Raw genomic sequence first — 10,000 nt, 5'->3', positions numbered from 1 at the left:
TTCATATCGATGCTTTTTTATTTTGTGCTGCTATGTAAAAATGATAATATCGTTCTTATTTTGCTGGATGTTTATTTATTCAAATATTTTTCTTTTGCTGAGTTTTTTCATTCAATAGTCTTTTTTATCTGTTTGTTTAATTCGTTCCAAATAAGAGCACTGTTGCAATTAATGCATAGTATTAGGGGTACAAAGTGTTAATTTTCTTCATAAGTACGTGGGTATATTTCTATTATTATTATTATTATTATTATTGGCTGCATCGGCAGAATTCAGTTTCTTGTCCAATTTCTCGATTCTACGGACAATTCTCTTTTCAGGGTTGCTACATTCAGCTAGCAAGTTGGTGAAGTTCATCAGGTGGGTGAAGGATACAATTCTAAGGAGATGAGAGCTGCTGCTAAAGAGCTCAAACGAGTAGCTGATGTTACCGTCCGTCGGGCCGACAAGACAGCTGCCTTTGCACTCATCAACACCCACGAGCACCACGAGAAATAAGACGCCGTCATCGCCGACCTAACCAAATTCGAGCGCCTCACGAGCAACCCTATTGAAGACATCAAGAGGGAGGCAAATCGCACCATCGAGGCCATTAATGCTGCAACTAACGCCGTACACCTGCCCATGATTTCGGGGGATTATGGACCTGGTTACCTCTATGGCAATGTTAAAACCCACAAACAAGGCAACCCACTTCGACCTATCATCAGCCAATGCCCTACGCCTACATACCAGCTGGCCGAGAAATTGAACAAGATTTTGACCCCATATGTCTCCGACTGCCACTGTGTGGCCTCCTCTGCCGAATTCCTGGAGAGGATCAAGGACGTCCGCGGCGAGGGGGTCATAGCATCGATGGACGTCGAATCTTTGTTCACTAGTGTCCCTGTTGACGAAACCATCGACCTTATCGCCGATAGAGTCTACAGGGACGAGACGATGGTCTCACCTTTGGGCGTACTCTTTGCTAACTTCTACATGGGAGTAGTAGAGGAGAGGATATTCTCCCAACTCGAGTGCCCCCTCACTTACTTCCGCTATATTGACGACTCTTTCGTCAAAGCGACTTCCACCAAAGCCATCGAGAACCTAAGGAGGACCTTTGAGGACAATAACGTCCTCCACTTCACCCTTGAGAACAGCGTCGACAACAGCCTCCCGTTCCTGGACGTCTTGATTTCTTCTACCAACGAGGGATTCCAGACCACTGTCTACACTAAGCTCACAAATCTCAGCATGTGTTTAAATGGCGAAAGTGAATGTCCTGTCCGCTACAGGGCCTCGACCATCAAGGCCTTTGTACGCAGGGCCTTGTCACACTGCTTGTCATGGACTGACACCCACAAGGAGCTGGAAAGGGCCACACAGGCCCTCATCAACAACGGCTACAGCAACAAGCAAGTCCAGCGTGAAGTGAGGACAGCTATAGCAAGTGGTATGGGTCCTCTGCGGTGGAAGGGTCCGACAGCGCCCGCCAGGGGTCTGACAACACTAGAGATAGGTCCGACAACCCCACCAACGGATCTAGAGACATCAAACTTTACTACAAAGGCCTCATGAACGCAGAATATCAGCGGGATGAGAAGGCCATTAAAGACATAATCACTAACAATGTGTCACCCACTGATGAGACCACGAAAGCGAAACTCATCATCCACTACCAGACTGAAAAAACCCGCAGCTTGATCATGAGAAACAATCCAGCGCCCCCTGAGAATGACCCTCTGAAGAAGACAAATGTAGTCTACTCTTACCAATACCCAGTCCGAGGATGCCCCGGCAAATACATCGGTATGACTACAATGAAACTTTCGAAGAGGATTTCATGCCACGTCCAGCAAGGTGCTATAAGAAATCATGCTCTACAGCGACATAACACCCAAATTAGCCGGGCAGACATCGTGGCCGATACCAAAATTATCGGCAGCCCCCCCGGACAGCAGGCGCTTACAAATATTGGAAGATCTGTTAATCCAGAACGAGAAACCAGCGTTGAATACGACTCAAGAGATGTTCCTCCTACCATCCTGTCGACGTACCAACGCTAGGAACCAAGAACAAGACCCCAAGAACGATGACAACCCCAATCCTGACACCCCCACAAATGGAGAAATCGTCAGGCCGAATGCTGATTTTGGCGGCGAGCATGGTCCGGAATTCCAGTCTGCTGGCTGGGGGAATGGGCTGCCTGACATTGAGCCCGTCTCGGCGCGCGCCGCAGCCAATCAGGGAGCTCGAATACCTCTCTCAGCCCAGTCCACTGAGCGAGAGAGGAGCCTGCCTGACTTTTTGGCGGGCTTGGAGCGCGTCTTGACCAATCAGGATTCAGGATTCCTTCCAACCTCTCAGCCTGGGAGGCTGAGCCGAGCTCGTCGTACATCTGCCACCCGAGCCTATAACCTACGATCGACCAATCAAAATTCGAGGTCCCTCTCTACGAACCAGAGCCGGGATATATAAGGACCCAGATCCAGCCAGAGCCTCACTTTTTGCCTGAAGACGGAGCAAGCAGTTCGAAACGCGTCGCAATCCACTTCTGACTTTACCTGTTGTAATTTTCGAGTATTACTTGTACTTGTATTAATTACATCCAGCCTTAACCTGAATTGTATCCTTCACCCACCTGATGAACTTCACCAACTTGCTAGCTGAATGTAGCAACCCTGAAAAGAGAATTGTCAGTAGAATAGAGAAATTGGACAAGAAATTGAATTCTGCCGATGCAGCCATATTTTTCAACACCACATGTTTGAAGGAGGGTCTCCTACCAAGATATTATTATTATTATTATTATTATTATTATTATTATTATTATTATTATTATTATTATTATTATTATTATTATTATTATTATTCACGAATAGGTAGCGTTGCTAATTAGAATGTAATAAATACTAAATAGATCATATAAATGTATACCCCTATGACATCAGCATTTAAAGTATAAAAACCAGTTAACTAAACATTAAATTTATTGCCCATACAAATGATTAAAGATGCGACCTTCAGGTTTAGAAACCATTTCCTTTTATAGGTTTCTTTTCTGATTAATATAGAAGCTATTTTCTTTCTTGCTTTAGGCTTTCTTAAGCAGTAATATACAAAATAGTGACAGGGAGTTAGAAATGATCTCAAAAGAAAAATTTATGTGAATACAAACACCCATAAGCTTAAAAAAACATATATGCTTTTCAATATGTATATAATGGTTATATATTCCTTTGAAAATATTTTGGAATACATGTATATATGTATATATATATATATATATATATATATATATATATACAGTATAAATATATATATATATATATATATATATATATATATATATATATATATATATATATATATATATATATATATATATATATATATATATATATATATATATATATATATATATATATATACTGTATAAATATATATGTATATATATTAATATATATACATACATATATAAAAACATATATATATATATATATATATATATATATATATATATATATATATATATATATATATATATATATATATATATATATACATATATATATGTATATACATATATGTGTGTGTATATATGCATATAATGTATGTATATATGCATACATGTATTCATTTATATCCGTTTTGAGTATATTTGTTTTGACAGCTACTCCTCTTTAAATGCATGCTTTTTCGTATATAATTTTTGACAGATATCATTTATTAAATTTCGTATTAGCATACTGTTAAAATAAAAGAAACCAATAACAGGAATCCCAACAATTCCTATGTTCTCCAATAAAGAGTAATTTCACCCTAAAAAATCTTTCTTGAAAGGAAAAAACATGACAGACAATTGGTCTCTTTTTCGCGATTCAAAAACCGAATGTAATTCTCTTCTGTTCCCCAAATATGTAAAGTGAACCGGTGCGTTAACTTCGTTAACTTTGAAAGGCAGCCAATTGGTCCATGCATAACCAACTATAGGTGGATGGGAGGATGGATGGATGGATGAAGGGGGAACTTGCATAGGGATGGTAGATCCTCCCTTGAAAAGAGGGGCAGTTACGGATGTGTCTGTAGACGCAAGAATACCTTAAAACATGAGGAGAATTGGTGATAAAAGGATCTTTAGGTAGACAATCGACTCTCCCGATGAGATTGTGACTAACAAAAGTTGGATTTTGGATAAGAAATCTTTGTTCAGAGTTGCATATAATATTAAGGAACTGTGTCAGAAAGGAAATTCAGGAAAAAATATTTTTGAAATAGGCACAGACGTGGTAAGTGTGGAAAATCTCTCTCTCTCTCTCTCTCTCTCTCTCTCTCTCTCTCTCTCTCTCTCTCTCTCTCTCTCTCAAATACAGCTAAAAGTTGAACAAACAACTTTTTAATACATTGATAAATGAAAGAAACAAATTGAATATATATTACTGTATATTAGATTAAATTAAAAGAATATTAAATTAATGTTCTTTATTATTATAATTTTTCTAGTGTTTAGCAATGATTTTTAAAGATTATTCCATTATTGCGTTTTACAATTCAATGAACAATGTAAAACTACCAAAGATTTCCAATCCATTAAACAAATCCCAAAATTTTCATATTTGATCCAGTTCGACCGGGGAAAAAATCCTCCTTTTCACAGATAAAAAAAAAAGAAAAAAAAATTACTACAAACATCGCTTTTCGTTTTCTAATCATAAGATTTGATCAGGCTCTACGTATTTGTTGATTATGTAGAATGATGTCATTAGTCATCGAGTGTGTTTGTCTTTGAGGATAATTTGTTTAAATTTACCGGATAGCCAGTTTCTCTTCATTTTTAGTGATCCTGTGATAATTTTCGTTTAACATAATTGTGATATATATATATATATATATATATATATATATATATATATATATATATATATATATATATATCATATATATATTTATGCATGTGTATATATATATATATATATATATATATATATATATATATATATATATATATATATATATATATAATCCTTTGTGTAAAAACACACACACACATATATATATATGTATATATATATATATATATATATATATATATATATATATATATATATATATATATATATATATATGTATATATATATATATATATATATATATATATATATATATATATATAATGTGTGTGTGTTTTTGTATGTGTGCGTGTGTGTTTCTGTATACATGAATTAAGTATTTATTTCAATTTTCAGATATATGTTAATAATGCTTAAATTAGTGGTTCGCAAACTGGGGGGCGCGCACAACTAAGGGGACGATACAAGGGGGGCGTGAAGTCAGCTGCTCGAAATTACTTGTTTAATAGAATAATAAAATCATTAAAAGAACAAATATTTGTCATTAAATACATGCATCCATCTCACTAAATTTGACCAGAAATTGTGCCTTAGTCTCATAAGTATTTCCAAATATTATATTTCATGTTTTCAAATTATCTATTCTTAAAATTGCAACTCAATTTTGCCAATTTGCTAATGTTCAAACTTTTTTCGCTCACTTTGAACCAAATGTTTCGTTTTTAGTTACTGGAATGTACTATTATTTGTTTGAGTGGCTTTCATTATTAAAAGGTAATACAAACAGAAATCTGTTTTCCTGTACAATGCTAGGAATTAAATGTAAGAATCATTTCATATAAAAAAAGAGAGGAGTGGGGGCGTACGGGTCTACTGGAAGCAAAAAGGGGGCGTCAGGTAAGATACTTTGGGAATCACTGCCTTAAAAGCTCTTCAAGAAATATGGCATTCCATGCTCGAAATATCCGGATAAACAAATACTTTATATTTGAAAATCATGTTTTCCCTATTCTCCTTTTGGTATACTTAAGTATGGATTTTCTTTATGTAGCTTTTGATTCTAATTCACAATTAGAGAAAAAATATATATAAAAAAACTTATAACAGTTATTTTGTGACATGCGTAGAAACTGTTTCGTTTAAAAAAATGAAATTAATAGCTAAAAGAGTTTTTAAATAAAAATACAGGAGTGAGGCAAGAAACACACATCAGATTATTTTCCAATAAAATGGGTCATATTTAATTTCACAAGTGAAGATTAAGGAGTATAGAAGCACTCAAATCGGTCATTTAACTGTTTTATAGGTGGTATATCATTAGTTTCTTGAAGAATTGGCATCAAAATATTCGATAAACACTACCAAATATTTTAGGATTATTCAGGAAACGGCCCCACTAAAGTATCTGGTCCATTAATTGAAAATTTAGAATGCATCTAAATGTTCGGTTTTTTAAATATCTTTATAATATAAAAGGTATTCTATTGAATAAATTCCTTTACATGCTGGATACGAATTCGATTGGAATTATATTCATTTACATGATCTCAAAACACAAGATAAATATTCGAAAGTGCGTATCACTCGCGTGTCTCCTGCATTCAATATGCAGTCTCATGCCCGACCGAGGATATGCAGATGCAGGTGAAGATGCAACACGCAAAGCCAATTAAGCTGCTTCCATTACCTGGAGTCTTTCATCTCCTTCGTCTCTCCCCAGTTGGCCAATTGGAAAGAGATCCATCTCTGGCGATTAGTCCATCTTCTCGCCTTCGGCCTGGTTTCGTTTCCTTAGGGGAGAGAGGTGTTATACTGCGGGTTTTTTTTTTCCCCAACTGATTTTATATCGTCTTTTTTCCCAACTGATTTTATATCGTCAATGAAAAAAATCTAAAGATTTCACTTGGAACTTCACAAGTTCAAACTTGTAACGAGTGGTTTTTATGTTTTTATGTTGGCCAGGCTGACATATGTTTCTTTTTATAGTTTTTATATGAAACATCTATTTGAAAGTTGTTATTGTTTTTGAAATATTTTATTTCAATTGCTCATTACTTTTCTAGTTTATTTATCTTCTTATTTCCTTTCCTTACTGGGCTATTTTTCCATGTTGAAACCCTTGGGCTTATAGCATTCTGTTTGTCCAAATAAGGTTGTAGCTTACCTATTAATAATAATAATAATAATAATAATAATAATAATAATAATAATTTCCAACATATTGTACGTCTGAATGATGTTTCTATTCAGGAATTAAATCTGGAGGAAGGATAAGTCAAATGTTAACTGTAAAATCAAAGTCCCATTTTAACAAAGAAATAGCTTTAGTAGTGTTTTGGATTAAAAAGAGAAAATGGTTTAAGAAACACAGAGTAAAGAATATGATTCCAAATTCTGCGAGTGGATGCAGAGAAGGGTTATCAATCCGACTGACCTTAGGATGTATGAGTCCCCTTCAATGTCTGTTGTATAGTGATTGCATAAGAGTACAAGAACGTTGACAGACGAGTTGACACGCTTATGATAAAAAAAAAAAATTCAAGATTCTTTAATAAGATAAGAGTAACTGCTGGCTTCAAGTTTGGAAGATTCTTGATATCATCGAAATTAGTTTATCTCAGATCTAGTAAGATTTATAAAGGCTATAATTATAATTATAATTATAATCATATTAATATTTATATTCATATATATATTCATAATTATAATCATAATTATAATTATTATTATTATTATTATTATTATTATTATTATTATTATTATTATTATTATTATTATTATTATTATTATTATTAACTCTCTTCATAGCTCAGTGAGTCTGTGAGTCAATGGGGTCGATTCATGTCAGGGGAAAAGAAATTTCATCTACTTCCAACTTAAATAACATCAGTAAATAGAAGTGAATTGAAATTGTGTTAGGAAGCCATGTAACTAGAAAGTAATTTTGATTATGGATATATATATATATATATATATATATATATATATATATATATATATATATATATATATATATATATATATATATATATATATATATATATATATATATATATATATATATATATATATATATATATATATATATATATATATATATATATATATATATATATATATATATCTCCATAAAATCAAACGGAAGCAGCAGAGTGCAATTTGTATAAAATATGTCCTCTAATAAAACCGGTCATATCTAACGAGATATTTCTTTATGAATGTCATTAAAGCTTTACTAACGAGCAGTCCATTAAGTTATTTATAATGTTGGCGATAGTTGAATTTTGGGAACATTCCAGTCCTGAAAAAATGGAAATTAAGTGTTTTTCCAAACCAAATTCATATTAATTGAAATTCATTTTTGGATGAGTAGGTTAAAAATGCTTCATATACACATTAAAGTCACTATATATATAATTCCTGTTTTAATCATGACAAGAAATTGATCAAATGAAAGGCATGGCATTTATTTTGTGAAATTTAGTCCAGTTATATCAATCTTATATGAAACTTTAAAACAAGTACAGTAATATGTTACCACCATTATTTCATCTCATGCAAGAAAGAGAAAATAAATGAATGTGACATCGTAAAAAGATAGATGATAATCAACCTGATTACTAGGATTTGTTTCAAAAACTTAAAACGAAAAAATCGCTGGTTATTACGAAAAAAAAAAAACATCTAAATAGAAGAAATCAAATCATTACTCTTGAAATAATACATAAAACGTCAGCCAAGATGGTCAACCTGATGAATCCCATCTCAACATTCCCAGCCAGTAATCATTGTATATACTTATCATCGCCAATTAGTCCAACAGAAACGAGACTTTTATTTACTTGATGAGGGTATGTGAGCTTAAGTTCGTTTTCTTGTACGTTATTTTCCCTTCAATTTTCAATTTCCTATTTGGTAAAATAATAAAAATACAATGAAATGTCTAAGATGAAAATTTATGATTGCTTATATACTTTCAGGCTGTTCTTGTAAGATACCATATTCCCTAGATGCTGATAAAAATATAGACTTGAACTGGTGAAACTATTACATGTTACATAAATATCTGTGTGTGTAACCACCAATACGAACCAAAATTAGAGTATTTCCAGTAATATTAAGGGTCCTTCAGCTCTATTTAATTAAATTCAAGGTATTTCAGATCGACGTTAATCAAGTCACTTGACTTTGCGTTGATGTATGACTAATACACTACCCACATCTAGAAGGTAGACTTTTTAAAGGGATGCTATTGCTCAGTCATTTACTTACCAACTCACTTTCTTTAAAAGTTAATCGAACACATTATAATTCAAAAAAGGCAATATTTGGTAGAGTCAAATATGCATACTTATGTGCGTGTGCAATTACGGACACATGAATGAAATAATTAGGAATTATTGAATAGTCCCAAAAGGTTTGAATGAAAGAAAATTAGGACTAATTTAGTTTAGTAGGAAATCCTACATTCATGTTACATCTCAAAAAGAGTATTGGTGAATCTATTAGTCAATGATGTAATTTGCCTTGTAGGGCTATTATATTTTCGAAATAGATTCTATTTATTTTACTGTAAGACACATTCATCGAATAATATTCTTTCTGGAATGTTTAGTTTAACCTTGAACAATAGGATGTATTTTTTAAATTAAGGAAATTAATATAATACTTGATTGACGCATTATTGACAGTAATACATGAAAAATGTAAGTATCTTAGAATCACTGGACAATGTGTCTCAAACAAGTGTCAGGTAAAATGGTTCACGAGCAATACAAGAGGATAGTAAATAATAAATCTCCAGTTGAGGTATTTTTCGGGGTTAATAGATTTTACATAAATCAGAAGATATATATTTCTGAACATAACATAGGCATATTATCATTATTATTATCATTATTATTATTATTATTATTATATTATTATTATTATTATTATTATTATTATATTGAATGTCTGGATGACATTAAATTTTCTTGTACAACATTCAAAAAAAAAAAGAAAAAAAAAATGCTCTATGTTCGTGGGCTTCATAGCGTCACTGAACATACTTATTGAGTTACAAAGAATTATAATCAAGAGTCATGATATTGGAAGGTACAATTTATGCAAATGACATTCGTATCTAACAATAATTTCAAAACACAATAAACCATGATACTTCTGCA

At 32.8% G+C, this 10,000-nt stretch overlaps 1 protein-coding gene across 1 annotated transcript in view; it reads left to right on the top strand.

The window, feature by feature from the left end:
* Positions 1 to 939: 939 nt before the first annotated feature.
* The window catches only part of LOC137654133 (uncharacterized), a 31,539-nt gene continuing 22,478 nt past the window's right edge, over positions 940 to 10,000 (top strand). The window contains exon 1 of the mRNA XM_068387773.1: positions 940 to 1,299. Coding sequence (XP_068243874.1) covers positions 940 to 1,299 — 360 coding nt within the window. The remainder of the gene's footprint in view (positions 1,300 to 10,000) is intronic.

Source organism: Palaemon carinicauda, chromosome 15, assembly GCF_036898095.1.
Source record: "Palaemon carinicauda isolate YSFRI2023 chromosome 15, ASM3689809v2, whole genome shotgun sequence".
Classification (NCBI taxonomy): Eukaryota; Metazoa; Arthropoda; class Malacostraca; order Decapoda; family Palaemonidae; genus Palaemon; species Palaemon carinicauda.
This window is presented reverse-complemented; position numbering and strand designations above follow the sequence as displayed.